At 41.7% G+C, this 16,061-nt stretch overlaps 1 protein-coding gene across 2 annotated transcripts in view; it reads left to right on the forward strand.

Moving 5' to 3' along the window:
- Positions 1–16,061, forward strand: part of NBEA (neurobeachin) — a 595,906-nt gene that overhangs the window by 502,619 nt on the left and 77,226 nt on the right. For both annotated transcript variants that reach the window (XM_084843013.1, XM_084843014.1), the window contains one exon: positions 7,760–7,912. In XM_084843013.1, the coding sequence (XP_084699139.1) occupies positions 7,760–7,912 (153 nt within the window). The remainder of the gene's footprint in view (positions 1–7,759; positions 7,913–16,061) is intronic.

Below are 16,061 nucleotides of genomic sequence, written 5' to 3' on the forward strand. Positions count from 1 at the left end.
AAAATGAATACTAGTGGAATGATCCATTAGCAAACAAACCACTTGAAAATGACCATAACTTGGTCCTTTCATTTTTCACTTTTTCTAGCACCTCCTTTTTCCTTCCCGTTCAATTTGTGTAAATTTGGCATCCAAAGAGTACAGTGTTCAAAAACTAATCTTCTTGAATGCCTCCCAAACATGTTATATTACTCTTGGACAAGAGTGTGTAGATGTCAGGAAAGGTAGCTATGACAAAATGTCATTAAGGTGACATATTGTAAATTAATACAGTTAATGGAGGTTCTTATAACTGAATGACCCTCTCCTCCCCACATCCCAACAATATAAGGTGATAGTTGAATTAATGGATATCTGGAGACAAGCTTTTTTGGGGAAAAAAGAAACAGGCACGAGTAGGGGAAATGGAAGCTTTAAAATCTTGCACTGAATTATATTAGAAAACTGAAAATGTCTGTATTGGATTTGATTTCAGAGGGAGGCCATAAAATGGTGTACTACTGGCAAAACATATTACATTGAAATGTCATATTTGAGGCTTATGGTATACAATTATTATAGTGTTAATAGTAGTCTTCTATAACACCAAGACATACTTTTAGAGTTTAATTTTTCAGCAGCTTGAATTTGTCCCAAGCTTGTAAATTAGAAAATGTACTTTGGCATTTTCCTCCTCATACAAAGACATAACACGTGTAATGCTATTAACAATACCTTTGGGTTTTAGCATAGCTATTAAAATAAACTAGAGATCATATTTAAAGGCATAAGGTGTCTGTTATAATATACTTTTTTGTCCTTTTAAAATTCACTGGTAGCTTTATTACATTGTTCCTTATTTCGAAATATATATATATATATATATATAAAAAGCCTTTGGCTGCAATTCTATACCCACTTATCTGAGAGTAGGTCCCATTGAACTTGGTAGACTTACTTTTGAGTAGACAAGTATAGGATTGCAATGTAAGCTATTAAGACTACATGAAAAGTAGCTGCTAATGAAGTAATAGAAATCTTAACTAACCTGGCATTTGGGGAATTCATGGAGTAAAAGAAGTACCAACTTCTGAAAACTCACATAGTGGGTTTCTAATTTTACTTATTTTAAAAACTTATATCCTGCCTTTTTTCAAAAAATGAATTCAAGGTGGCTGGATTACAAAATAAAACATCATACAATATATAAAACATATGTAGCAAAGAACAATCCCTAAAACAACGATAAGAAAATAATATTAATGTTACAGGCCAAGAGAAATAATCTCTTTAGGAACATATCCTAAAAACAGCCGTCGTAAAAGGTTATCATCAAGAAATCTAGATTGTTCTGTTAACCATTCAAATTCTAGAATATGTACTTCAACGATAAATAGTGCATACCACATGAATTTTGAAATTACACTTTGGCATGATTTACTTAATGTAAACACTTGAAGTCCCTTTTTTAAATAGAAGAATTGAGCTTTAGTATACAATCCTAAACCTATTTACCGAGAAGTAAATTCCAGTTACTTCAGTGGGACTTATGCCCAGGTAAGTGCGCACAAGATTGCAGACTAAATCTTCCATGGAATATCTCACATTCTGATTACCAGAAATGTAATAGCAATACTGCACAATTGCGCTCATTTCACATGCCAGCAAGGTTATGCTCAAAATCCTACAAGCTAGGCTTCAGCAGTATGCGAACCGAGAACTACCGGAAGTACAACCTGGGTTTCGAAGAGGCAGAGGAACTAGAGATCAAATCGCCAATGTTCGCTGGATCATGGAGAAAGGAAGAGAATTCCAGAAAAACGTCTATTTCTGCTTCATTGACTACGCTAAAGCCTTTGATTGTGTGGATCACAACAAACTCTGGCAAATTCTTAAAGTGATGGGAGTACCAGACCATCTTACCTGTCTCCTGAGAAACCTGTACGAGGGTCAAGAAGCAACAGTAAGAACCAGACATGGAACAACCGAGTGGTTCAAAATTGGGAAAGGAGTACGACAAGGCTGCATATTGTCACCCTGCTTATTTAACTTATATGCAGAGTACATCATGAGAAACGCCGGGTTGGATGAATGTCATGAATCACAGGTCAGAATTAAAATTGCCGGGAGAATTATCAACAACCTCCGATATGCAGACGATACCACCCTAATGGCAGAAAGCGAAGAGGATCTCAAGAGCCTCTTGTTGAGGGTGAAAGTGGAGAGTGCAAAAGCTGGTTTGAAACTCAACATTAAAAAAACTAAGATCATGGCATCTGGCCCCATCACTTCCTGGCATATAGAAGGGGAAGAAATGGAAGCAGTGACAGATTTTACTTTCTTAGGCTCCAAGATCACCGCAGACGGTGACTGTAGCCATGAAATTAAAAGATGCTTGCTCCTTGGGAGGAAAGCTATGGCAAACCTAGACAGCATAGTAAGAAGCAGAGACATCACCTTGCCGACAAAGGTCCATCTAATCAAAGCTATGGTTTTCCCAGTAGTAATGTATGGCTGTGAGAGCTGGACTATCAGGAAGGCTGAACACCGAAGAATTGATGCTTTCGAACTGTGGTGCTGGAGCAGACTCTTACGAGTCCCCTGGACTGCAAGGAGGTCAAATCAGTCCATCCTAAAGGAAATCAACCCTGAGTGCTCATTGGAAGGACAGATACTGAAGCTGAAGCTGAAATATTTTGGCCATCTAATGCGAAGAGAAAACTCTCTGGAAAAGACCCTGATGCTGGGAAAGACTGAAGGCAAAAGGAGAAGGGGACAACAGAGGATGAGATGGCTAGATAGCATCACCGATGCAATGAATATGAATTTGAGCACGCTCCGGGAGAGAGCGCAGGACAGGAAGGCCTGGCGTGCTATGGTCCATGGGGTCACGAAGAGTTGGACACGACTGAACGACTGAACAACAACAATAGCATTGAACTTCGGCTCAATCTGGACACAGTGCATGTTTCTAGTCCTGCATATTGCAGGGACCTTCTACAAATGTTGAGCATCTCTGTGCACAAATATCAGTATATGAAGCTACTTCATGCTGAGTCAGGCTATTGGTCTATCTAGCCTTACTAGCATTGTCTACACCAGAGGTGCAGAACAACTTTCAGCCCAAGAGCCAAATTCCATTTCAGAATTGCTCTTGGGGGCTGCATTCCAATGGTGGGCAGAGCCAAAAGCAAAAAGGGTAGGGCCCAAAATCCAAAAATACCAGCAGATTGTAGCTTAAACCTATTGCCGCCAGTAACTAAGCCTTAGGAGAGGCATTTGAACCTTTTAGAATGGGGGGGGGGAGAAACTGCCCAAAAGTTGGGAAACCACCCAATGAGCAGTGGTTGGAGAAAGGGTTGGAGAAAGGCCAGGGGATCAGTGGTTGGAGTAAGGCCAGGGGAAAGGGGTTGGGCTCTTGGGGAACCTCAGCTGGGACCTAACATTCTGCACCTGTGGTCTACACTGACTGGCAGCAGATTTCCAAGGTCTCAAGCAGAGGTTTGTCCAAAGCCGCCTATCTGAGAGGCTTTGCATACAAAATATGTGCTCTACTACTGAGCTATGGCCACTCACAGAAAACCACATACTCACCACAAGATCACTGTCAGTAGATCTCCATCACCCAGTATAAAGCAGTGCTCAAATTACAGGCTGTGACAGTCTCCTTAGCTACTGTCTTTATGGGGAGGCAGAATTTGGCTAAAATTGGGGAGGGGTGAGTTGGAGGCTTATGGGATCAATTAGCTCCCCTCCCCCGCGTCTTTCCCCCTGATCATGCAAGCACTAGCGCAAGCAGTGACAGGGCAGGTCTGCTCTCCCCACAGCAGTGTCCCAAATGCTGCCCCTCATTTTTAAGTGGATGGCTGCCATTCATTATATGAGAGAAAGTAAAGTGGTACATGGGATCGAAGGATTTTCAGTGTGACATCAATGCCTATACTGAGGGACAGATTTGGGTCTCTCTCAGCTGTGTTCCAGATTATTGCTGACTCTGCTCAATTTTCTCAGATTTTTCTTTCTCACTCTAGCTCTCTGTGCCACATCCTAGGCCTTACCTAACACACCCCTGTGCCGAACCTCAGGAGAGGCTATTTGGGGAGGGAGAGTTGTGGGGACTGCAGTGGAGGAAAGAGGGATCAGGAAACACATTGTGTGAGAGGCTTTCTGCTCACTTAACTTTAATTTATTTATTTAATTATTTTAAGACGCAGTCCTATGGCCACTAAATGCTGTCTAGAGGGCCATAGGATATGGTCGGTTTCCGGAAATCTGACCTCCCCCCTCGTCTGCACTGCCTCCGAGGCAGCACGGAGAAGCCCCATCCTCCACGCTCGGAAGATGACTGCAGAGCGACTGAAAAGGAGCGTTCCAGGGGGGCGTTCTGGGGCTGGGAGAGCAAAGCTGCGCGTACGACACATCCAATCTGTCATACGGCAGCTTCCTCTCCTGGTCGGCCCCCCGTGGCTAGACAGCCGAAAACTGTCTAGTTTTGCTGTCTAGCAAAAAATAGCAGGGCAGGAGAGGCACGGACGGAACAATCCTCCCCCGTGCCTCTCTTGCCTTGCCTAGGATAGGCGGTCACCTCCGAGTTTGGAGGTGGCTGCCTATTTAGTTAGGACTGCGCCCTTATTTACTGTACTTTTAAACCACCCACTAACCAACATTCTCTGGTGTACAATGCAGCTGTTCGTGGGCTGTCAGAACTTGATTCTTCTGGGAAACGAGGTATGCACACCCCATGCACCTTGTTTCCACACAGAACTGCTGGGTTCTGGTGCCACAGCCACTTTCAGCAGTGGTGTGACCACTTCCGCCAGCGGAAGGGCACAGCTTCCAGGGGAGCCACTCCAAAGTTGCCCACTCCTGAGACCTTATCTAACAGATAATAAGCTTAAAGGTGTAGAGTTTTATGTTTTTCAGTACCAGCTAAATAATAGGAAACTGCTGAGAATTAGTTAGGAGCGTGGAGCTCTACCTATTCATTAAGAAAAGAATGGGGTAAAAATCATGGATACAGCAGAGAGCAGGAGAAAGCATCAGAATTAAGGTAAAAGGAAGAATGAAGAGGAAGAAAGAGAGATCATTTGCAGGCCTGGTCTTGGTGAAGTGGAGCCCACAGGCAGGTCTAGCAAGTGGTCTGGAGCAGAGGGGGAAGACAGAGGGCTGAACTACACTTACGGGTTTTTTTGCTTCCAATGAGGTTTCATCGCCTGTCTTTCATACTACGCAGTACCTGCCTCGAATTGGAACCAGAATTTCGCGCTTCCATGCTCCCTCTTTCCATACCCTGATATCCCAGTATTTCCTCTTAATGTGCTCTGATTTTCCACTTTCGCTAACATATCTGGTCGTAGTCTCCTCCCCTGCCTGTCCATATACGACTGTGTTTGTATTTCCCTCCTGTCCAATCACAGTTCTCAATGGCCTCATGTCGTCTTCTGGCTACTGATCGCATAGCTTCCTCAGCACTCAATGTTTCCTCAGCAACAAGCAAAGGGCTGGATGTGCGCGCGTTTTGAAGCTTCAAATCTTCGAATTTTCGAATCTTCGAAGATCATGCCTGAATTACGAAAAAAAAAAACATTGCAGAGAAACCACGATTCTTCGAAGATAACACCTTAATTTTTTAAAAAAAATCCGAAGTGGGGGATAGGAGGGCGTAAAACTTAAGTCTCATTTGAAGGGATAGAACAACCCCCTGCTCAATGCAGGAAGCCTGATTCCCAGGCGGTTGCCCATCCAACTACTGACCGAGGCTGACCCCACTTAGCTTCCAAGATCAGACAAGCACGCGCACATTCAGCCCTTTGCTCATTGCTGAGGAAACATTGAGTGCTGAGGAAGCTATGCAATCAGTAGCCGGAAGACAACATGGGGCCGTCGAGAGCTGTGAGCATGGTGGGCGTGGAATCAGCAGAAACAAGAAGAGTTTCTGATCCTCCAATGAGAGCCTCCGTCTTTAAGAGCAGGAGAACAGCACAGCGCTTGAGTGTAAACCAAGCTCGCGCATTCAATGAAGCACCGCAACGGGGAAAATGGGTAAGTGTGGATAATCACGTTTTAATGCCAGAGCGTTTAACCCAACAGGACACCAAATTCATTACGATGGCGGGCGCAATGTAGATTGGCCCAGAGTTCAGTCAGGAACAGGAATCCCAAAGACAAGGGCAGTCAGAGATGAGTCTTTCAGGACTCCAGATGGAGCCCTAGCAGTAGACAATTTATTTATTACATTTCTATATCACCCAATAGTTGAAGTTCTCTGGGCAGTTCATAAAACTTATGCTGGAGAGAAGGTGAAAGAGGCAGAGATGACAGCTGCCTTTCTCCCCTTTTCTCAAAAGCTTGCGCTATGAAAAACAAGGAATAGGAAAGGGCTTGGAATGGCAAGCTGGGTATGGGGAAGAAGGAGCTGGACTTGGACAGAAAAATGCAGATTAAAAATAGGAGGCTTTAAGTTGAGAATGTATGAACCAGTAAGTGGTTCATACCCAGTGTGGTGTAGTGGCTAGAGTGTTGGACTGGGAGTTGGGAGATCTGGCTTCTAGGCCCCACTCAGCCATGGAAGCTCACTGGATGACTTTGGGCCAGTCACAGACTCTCAGCCCAGCCTACTTCACAGGGTTGTTGTTGTGAGGATAAAATGGAGAGGAGGAGGATTATGTACACTGCCTTGGGTTCCTTAAGGAAGAAAATGAGTTTCTTTAATGAGTTTCCACCACACACTGAAAACTTGGTTATTCAGGCAGGCATTTGGAGTGAGTTAAGGTATTTTTAAGTAATGTTTTAATGTTTACTTTTACTGTTGTAAATTGTACTGTTGTACATCGCCCAGAGTGGCTGGGTGACCAGCCAGATGGGTGATTAAGTCAGTAAGTAAGTAAGTAAGTAAGTAAGTAAGTAAGTAAATAAATAAGGCGAGATATAAATGGAATGAATGAATGAATGGACTAATCACTTGATGCAAGAAGGCCTGCAGAAAATAAAAAGTACCACAGTGGGAGTGGGGCAAAATATGTGGTTACTAAATGGAAGTGTAGGTTTTGTGACACAACTCTCATTGGAGGAGACACAAAGCTTCACCAATACAACCAGTTTTACTGTTGGGATGCAAATGAAGATGGTAGGAAATTAACAGGTTTCATGATTAATTTTTGTGAACCACCCAGAGAGCTTCGGCTATTGGGCGGTATAGAAATGAAATGAATGAATGAATAAATAAATAAATAAATAAATAAGTGATAATAAGTACTTCTTTCAGATTGATTATGGTTAAAAGTTGGTATGCTGAAGATGATATTGGCCAACTTGCTTGTGTTGTCACCTAAAGGTCTTGTTTCTTTAGGTTTGAAAAATACGTCTAGCTCCTGGCTGGTTTCCACAGGTGATGACACTGAAGGCTGGGAGTCCCAGCCAGGCAGTGGAGTGTAATGTAAACATCCCATACCTTGAAAACAAACCACCAATGGCAGGGTTTTTATGAAAATGACCCATTTCTGAATATTACTCATTTATTTCCATGAAAGATGTCTAAGCAAATTTCTGTTTAAACTGATATGGTTCCTATATTTATTAATATATCAGTGATTTAAATTTAAAATATAACATAAACAAGCCTTAACAATGTAATAGCATTTTTTTCCATTTAAAGGTAGGTTGCAAAAGTTCTTGAACAACTTCTGTCTGCGCAAATAATACAGAAATGAGTTTGAAAAGTAATACCACATAAGTCAGTTAAGTGATTATCTAGTAATAACATTTGTTTCTTCCACTACAGGAGTTAATTCCAGAATTTTACTATCTACCAGAAATGTTTGTCAACAGTAATGGATATAACCTCGGAGTCAGAGAAGATGAAGTTGTTGTAAATGACGTTGAGCTTCCCCCTTGGGCAAAGAAGCCTGAAGACTTCGTGCGTATCAATAGGATGGTAAGAAGGATTTTAGTCAAGCTTTCAAACTAGTTAAGTGATTTAACACACTAACATATCACTAGCTCTTTATCTCTACGGGCAATAGTTGAAAACGTAAGGAAGAAAAAACAGATGATGGAGGTGGTTGATTGCCTTCATTCTATAACTGACAGTGGGTTCGTCCAGATGGAGGGCTCCAGCACTACCAATCAAAAGGCATTATGTACCTATTCCATCTTTTCCTCAAGTGACATTTTCTGGTAAGAAAAAACACAAACGAAGCACTGGGAACACACAGGAGGTTTACAAATGGAAGATGATGACATCTGGAAACAGTGTAAAATTCTGTGAATGAGCCAGGGCAATTACAGAATAAAAACCTTGTCTGGAAGCACCCAATGTTCCATTATACATACTGGATTTTAATGGATTTTCTTTTACTGGAGACGCCTAATTCTGATTGTGCTTTGTTTGTATCTTTATATGGGCTTGTACAAAATGCCTTTTATCATTTGGAAGCTGCTTTGTGAGGGCATATCTGTAAAAAGCGGGACAGAAATTTATTTAATGAATGAATGAATGAATAATGAAATAGTGATCCGTGCCTGGATAGGAGACCATTGGGTGCCCCATGTATGTCACTCTGAGCTTTTTAAAGAAAAAAACATCATATTAGCATTCATTTTTATATAATCTAAATTAGAATTTGTGGGCACTAGCATTTAATAAGAATATTTAGAAGTGCTCATTAATGTGCACTTCAACAACTCAGAGCTGCTTTCTCTCTGCATAAATCAACACATTTGAGAGCCTCTTCACAATGTATCCAGCAGTGTAACCCTTAACACACATTTTCTTCTGTAAAAGAAAGTGCTTTCTTAAGTACCTTTATGTCATTACTAGATTTTCATGTAAATATTACATGTTAACACGCAATATTCATCTTGCAAGCTTCTCACTAAGCAGCACAGTTATTTTGTGAAATTCAGGCAATACATTTGTGACGGACTGAAACAGTAATCATGGCATCCTATGGAAAACAGCATTAGCAAGTAGAATGCAATGCTACTTGGCACTGGGAGCTGTCCCTGTTGTTCTCAGTATGCTATTCCATGTCGAAATGTCCCTTGCAAGGTGATTGTGTGCTTGACACCAGAATTGGAGGAGTGACTGAAGCTCAGTAGTAGAGGTGGAGTGTATGTTTTGCATGCAGCAAGTGCCAGCTTTAATCCTAGGTATCTCCAGTTCTTTGTTGTTTTTAAAGAAGCAGGTAATGTGAAGATCCTCTTCTGCCTGAAATCCTGGAGAGCTGCTGCCAGTGGGAACACACAGTACCTGGGCTAGATGGTCCACTGGCCTGCCCTGCCCTGCCCTGGTATACAGCAGCTTCCTATGTACTAGAAGCATTGGGTATAATTCTATATTCTTTTCTCTGAAGAGCAGAATACCGAGGTGAATGATACAACCCCTGAGATTTTCTTTGGCTAGGATTTTCATAGGTAGATGTTTGGAGTGTTCAGTGTTCACCAAAAATGCCTGTGCTCCACATTCACAAGTGCATGATGGTACTTTTGTGGCTAAACCAATCCCCTCTGTACTAAACTGCATCCTTGTTTTGTGGGGAAGACTGCTACCACCTGTTGAGTAAGGGATAGTTGTTAAACCAGTGCACAGTTTAGTGCAGAGAAAAAACTGGGAAAGACACAGTGGCCACAGGTCTTCAAGTGTTCTGATCCCTTTTCTTGAGTGGCTAGGGGGAAATGGATGGAGTAGATTCAGGAATACTGCTTTAAGGTATAGTCTACCCTCCGAGGTGAGGCACCCCTCCTTTGCTTAGTGGTGTAGGGTGCTTTGTCCTTCCAGTTCCAATTGCAACGGTGGAGTCTGGATTCCTGGTGGGTGTTAGTATCTGAAATTGTGAGTCCAGGTACATCTAAAGTTCTAGAAAATTATTTTGTATTATTTATTTATCTGCACTTTTCAGGTTATCGTGTCTGTTGGATATTTGTGCAAAGTGCTCCACTTGTGCTAGATGTCCCATCATTTAAGTCCCCTGACACCAATTTCATATGTATTGATATATGTGTTCTGTGTTTCATGGGTAGATCCTTTATACCCCTAGTTCCATGAGTGTCTTTCGGGTTAGATGAACTCTTGTCTCCCAGTGTGGCTAGAGAAGGCAGAATTGGGACAGGGCTGTTGTTGTGGACTCCAGTGGGTGTTTTGCTGGCTGCTAAGACAAAGTCCTTGTGAAAAATAGGATCTGGGCTAAGTGGCCACTTCTCCGCCACTCCACACACCATGTCCCCAACACCTCACATTTCCCGTCTTTGCAGAATTGTCATCATGATGGCATACAACTTAAGCTGAGTGTAGTTTCCACTAGTGTAACAATATCACTATGTTGTCATAACTTCACTATGTCAGTGTAACTTGGAGTGACAATAACGCAAGGGGATTTTGTAGCAATTTTATCCTCATCTACTGCCTTAGGTCGTATGGTTTGCATCATAAATTTGTACACATCACAATGAAATTGGAATTTGTGGCTCCCCCATTTTGAAAACTTAGTAGACAGCTAAGCCACAAGAGCATCTTCTTGGTTTGTTTGTCCCCTGGATATCTTTGGGATAATCTAGCATTTCAAGTCACTTAAAATATTCTTCACAACAAAAAGCATTCACATCAGCAGCCGAATAATAATAATGGTAATAATTATAATTATGACCATGGTTGATGTTACAAATAATAGTAGTTACTATGGTTGTAGAATCTATGCAATGGTCCTTACGGTGCTGTGCATAAAAATAATGCTATAATGACACATTCAAGCCATTTTAAAAGAGGAGAAAGCTTAAGTATTGAATGAACTTTGGAGAGTTACCTACCATTGTGGTTATAGTGCTATAATTTCTAATGTTATTACATTTTTATCAAGAGCTGAAATGTTGATAACAGACCTTGGAGAAAAATACAGAACACTTTTAAAAAGGGTATTGTGCATTTAATCAATTGTTTACCCACACCATTTGAAATCTTCATTTGGTTCCTCTGTGATTTTGCAGGCTATTGCATGTGAGAAATAACACATGTTGATGATTACTGACTCAGTACCTCCCCTCATAAATTAATGGTGTGTGTGTGTGTGTGTGTGTATTCAACCTGTTTATACATTCATAGAAGCTTTATATAACAGAAACACTGTAGTATTGCATGATAAATGACTCCCGCCGAATTTAGAATTAAACAAGCGTTTGACGTATTACTGCCAAGTAAATGGGAGGATGTTTTGGGTTTTATAAATATATGCTGTGAGAGAGAAATAGCCTCTCATTGAAAGAAATTCCTGTGAAAATTGGTCTCATTAGAAAGGCTGGAGAAGTGATTAAGTTGGGTAACTTTTAGGAGATGTTTCAGTAGATTTTAAGAGCATTCAATTTATACATCAGTGATTGTTGGCCCAGTTTAATTTATCCATAGCAAGCTAGACTGATTACTACTGACATAGCCATGAAACATTAATAAAGCATTGTGTTCAATGCTAACATGATTATGGTCTGACCTCAGTGATGTCACAGAGGACAGAAGCAGTAAGTGTCCCCGCTAACATTACCCTAATGCTGGGTTCATCAATCATAATCTGCCGGTTTACAAAAAAGGGTGGGGGGAGCCTTCCACAGATGTGACTTCGTAGTCTTGCTGAGCTTTTTGATCCCAGCAGACTTGTGGTTACCCTGAGAGCCAGAAATAGAAAGCATTCAGCCAACAAGCCAAGCATGTTAAATTGAGGCAAAAACTGTAGTGTGAAAAGCCACTGCGCAGTCGGTATAATAAACATTCTGTAATTTGAAAATGTGATCTGCATGATCCAAGATTAACTATGCTAATATTTTAATTATTAAGCATACACATTGTAATGCATTATAGTTTATAGTGCTGTGTGAAACAAGTAACCTAATAATACTTTCATATTCAGAAACTGGCTTCTACCACCTAATATACTAGGTTTCTGTGTTGTTTAAAAATACAGAGTTCACAGATTTACAGATACACCAACACAAAAGCTGGTGTTTATATTCAAGAAACCCTTCCCATGCTTTGCCTCTTGTACAGCGGCTTGTTTATGAATGACATAGGAATGCCCCTTTAGTTAAGGTAAGTAGCAAAAAAAGAAAGAAAAAAGAAAGAAAGAAAGACTGAACATACACGATATAACTTTGCCAGCAGTTGCTGCCATAGTAGGCCTTAATGAAACAGGAAAACCTTAATAACTTTTGAATCGCTGCTCAGAACATCACCAAATAAATGAAGGATTACCTTCCTAAACAAGACCCTGGGGCTGTTCACACAACATGCTAACCCGCACTCAGTGGTTGAGTGTGGGTTGTTTTGAACCTTGGGTTAGCATGTTGTCTGAACACAGCCAACGGAGCTTGTTAACCAAGCAGTGTGGCTTATTTTCTCGAACAAGCCACCTTGAGAAACCATGGTTTGTTGTTGGGTTGTTCAGGGTGGTTAACAAGCCACCCTGCCTGCGTTCAGACAACACGATAACCCATCCTGCAAAAAATATGCTGCATTGAGACAACACGCTAACCCATGGTTCAGCAAACAACCCAAGGTTCTAATCAACCCACACTCAACCACTGAGTGTGGGTTAACGTGTTGTGTGATAAAGTACATCAGTAGTTTATACCAAAACGTGAAAGAAATATGTGACATAATTATTTAAAAATGGGAGTATAAAGGGTAAATTTGTCAATTTTAGCACTTTTCAAATTGCTGTTGTTGTTCAGTCGTTCGGTCGTGTCCGACTCTTCGTGACCCCATGGACCATAGCACGCCAGGCCTTCTTCCTGTCCTGCGCTCTCTCCCGGAGCATGCTCAAGTTCATATTCATTGCATCGGTGATGCTATCTAGCCATCTCATCCTCTGTCGTCCCCTTCTCCTTTTGCCTTCAATCTTTCCCAGCATCAGGGTCTTTTCCGGTGAGTTTTCTCTTCACATTAGGTGGCCAAAATATTTGAGCTTCAGCTTCAGTATCTGTCCTTCCAATGAGCACTCAGAGTTGATTTCCTTTAGGATGGACTGATTTGACCTCCTTGCAGTCCAGGGGACTTGTCTCAAGAGTCTTCTCCAGCACCACAATTCGAAAGCATCAATTCTTCGGCACTCAGCCTTCCTTATAGTCCAGCTCCCACAGCCATATGTTGCTACTGGGAAAACCATAGCTTTGATTAGACGGACCTTTGTCAGCAAGGTGATGTCTCTGCTTCTTACTATGCTGTCTAGGTTTGCCATAGCTTTCCTCCCAAGGAGCAAGCGTCTTTTAATTTCATGGCTACAGTCACCGTCTGCAGTGATCTTGGAGCCCAAGTAAATAAAAGCTGTCACTGCTTCCATTTCTTCCCCTTCTATATGCCAGGAAGTGATGGGGCCAGATGCCATGATCTTCATTTTTTTAATGTTGAGTTTCAAACCAGCTTTTGCACTCTCCACTTTCACCTTCAACAAGAGGCTCTTTAGATCTTCTTCGCTTTCTGCCATTAGGGTGGTATTGTCTGTGTATCTGAGGTTGTTGATAATTCTCCTGGCAATCTTAATTCCGACCTGTGATTCATCCAACCCGGCGTTTCTCATGATGTACTCTGCATATAAGTTAAATAAGCAGGGCAACAATATGCAGCCTTGTCATACTCCTTTCCCAATTTGGAACCAATCGATTGTTCCATGTCTGGTTCTTACTGTTGCTTCTTGGCCCTCATACAGGTTTCTCAGGAGATAGGTAAGGTGGTCTGGTAGTCCCATCTCTTTAAGAATTTGCCACAGTTTGTTGTGATCCACACAGTCAAAGGCTTTAGCGTAGTCAATGAAGCAGAAATAGACATTTTTCTGGAATTCTCTTCCTTTCTCCATGATCCAGCGAATGTTGGTGATTTGATCTCTAGTTCCTCTGCCTCTTCGAAACCCAGCTTGTACTTCCGGTAGTTCTCGGTTCGCATACTGCTGAAGCCTAGCTTGTAGGATTTTGAGCATCACCTTGCTGGCATGTGAAATGAGTGCAATTGTGCGGTAGTTTGAACATTCTTTGGCATTGCCCTTCTTTGGAATTGGAATGTAAACTGACCATTTCCAGTCTTGTGGCCACTGCTGAGTGTTCCACATTTGTTGGCATATTGAGTGCAGCACTTCAACAGCATCATCTTTTAGGATTTTAAATAGCTCAGCTGGAATACTGCCATCTCCGCTAGCTTTGTTGTTACTAATGCTTCCTAAGGCTCACTTGACTTCACTCTCTAGGATGTCCAGCTCAAGTTCAGTGACCGCACTATCATGGCTATCGGGGACATTAAGATCTTTCCTGTATAGTTCTTCTGTGTAATCTTTCCACCTCTTCTTAACCTCATCTGCTTCTGTTAGGTCCCTGCCTTTTTTGTCCTTTATCGTGCCCATCTTTGCACAAAACATTCTTTGATATCTCCAATTTTCTTGAAGAGATCTCTAGTCTTTCCCATTCTGTTGTTTTCCTCAATTTCTTTGCATTGTTCATTTAAGAAGGCCTTCTTGTCTCTCCTTGCTATTCTCTGGAAGTCTGCATTCAGTTGGATATATCTTCCCCTTTCTCCCTTGCTTTTCGCTTCCCTTCTTTCCACAGCTACTTGTAAAGCCTTATCAGACAGCCACTTGGCTTTCTTGCATTTCTTTTTCTTTGGGATGGATTGAGTTGCTGCCTCCTGAACAATGTTACGGACCTCCGTCCATAGTTCCTCAGGCACTCTATCTATCAGGTCTAATCCCTGAAATCTATTCCTCACCTCCACTGTATATTCATAAGGGATATGATTTAGGTCATACCTGAATGGTTTAGTGGTTTTCCCTATGTTCTTCAATTTAAGCCGAAATTTTGCAAGAAGCAGCTCATGATCTGAGCCACAGTCAGCTACAGGTCTTGTTTTTACTGACTGCGTAGAGCTTCTGCATCTTTGGCTGCAAAGGACATAATCAATCTGATTTTGATATTGACCATCTGGTGATGTTCATATGTAGAGTCACCTCTTGTGCTGTTGGAAAAGCCTAAGTTAGCATTCCAATCCCCTATGATGAAAAGGACATCTTTTTTTGGTGTTAGTTCTAGAAGGTGTTGTAGGTCTTCATAGAACCGATCAACCTCAGCGTCTTTGGCCTCAGTGGTTGGGGCATAGACTTGAATTACTGTGATGTTGAATGGTTTGCCTTGGATTCGTACTGAGATCATTCTATCGTTTTTGAGATTGTACCCCAGTACTGCTTTTCCCACCCTTCTGTTGACTATGAGTGCTACTCCATTTCTTCTAAGGGATTCTTGCCCACAGTAGTAGATGTAATGGTCATCTGAATTAAATTCACCCATGCCTGTCCATTTTAGTTCGCTGATTCCCAAGATGTCGATTTTCAATCTTGCCATCTCATGTTTGACCACCTCCAGCTTACCTTGATTCATTGATCTTACATTCCAGGTTCCTAAACAATATTGTTCTTTACAGCATATGAAAATAGCACACCTCATTTCTCCCATCAAGAAACCTGCAACATTTCAGAGAGATAGGTACAGGGGTAGGGTGTTACAACACTTGAAAACCAGTTTAAAGGGTTTTTTGTAGTGACTGAAAGAATAGCCATCTCACAGTCCCAACTTTGCCTTCATTCAAAGCACAGTGATTGGAGAGCCCCTGTCATTAGAAGGTGAAGCTGTCAGTCACTCAACCCAATTCAAAGTGGTTGTATTAACATTCAAAGCCCAAAACAGCTTGGGGCCAGGTTACCTGAAGGATCATCTCCTCCCATATGTAGCTGCCTAGACCCTAGGATCATCTTCAGGGGTCCTTCTCTGGGAGCCCCTGCCAAAGGGAAATGGGTGGCTACCAGAAAAGGGGCCTTTTCTGCTATGGCACCCTGGCTGTGGAATGAGCTCTCTATAGAGGTTCCCCTGGCACCTAGCTTGTACTCTCTCAGGTGCCAGGTGAAGACCTTTTTATTTTCCCAGTATTTTAGCATTTGAGCGTTATAGTCTTTTAACTTTGCTGTTTTAAATCTGTCACCGTATTTTAAATCTCTGCATTGCTGCTAGGTTTTATTCTAATGTTATTTTTATACTGTAGCTTTACACTTTTAGTTTTAATTTTTGTG

The sequence above is a fragment of the Heloderma suspectum genome, chromosome 3 (genome assembly GCF_057233095.1).
Source record: "Heloderma suspectum isolate Gila_16-S chromosome 3, 16-S_ref, whole genome shotgun sequence".
In the NCBI taxonomy this organism is placed as follows: domain Eukaryota; kingdom Metazoa; phylum Chordata; class Lepidosauria; order Squamata; family Helodermatidae; genus Heloderma; species Heloderma suspectum.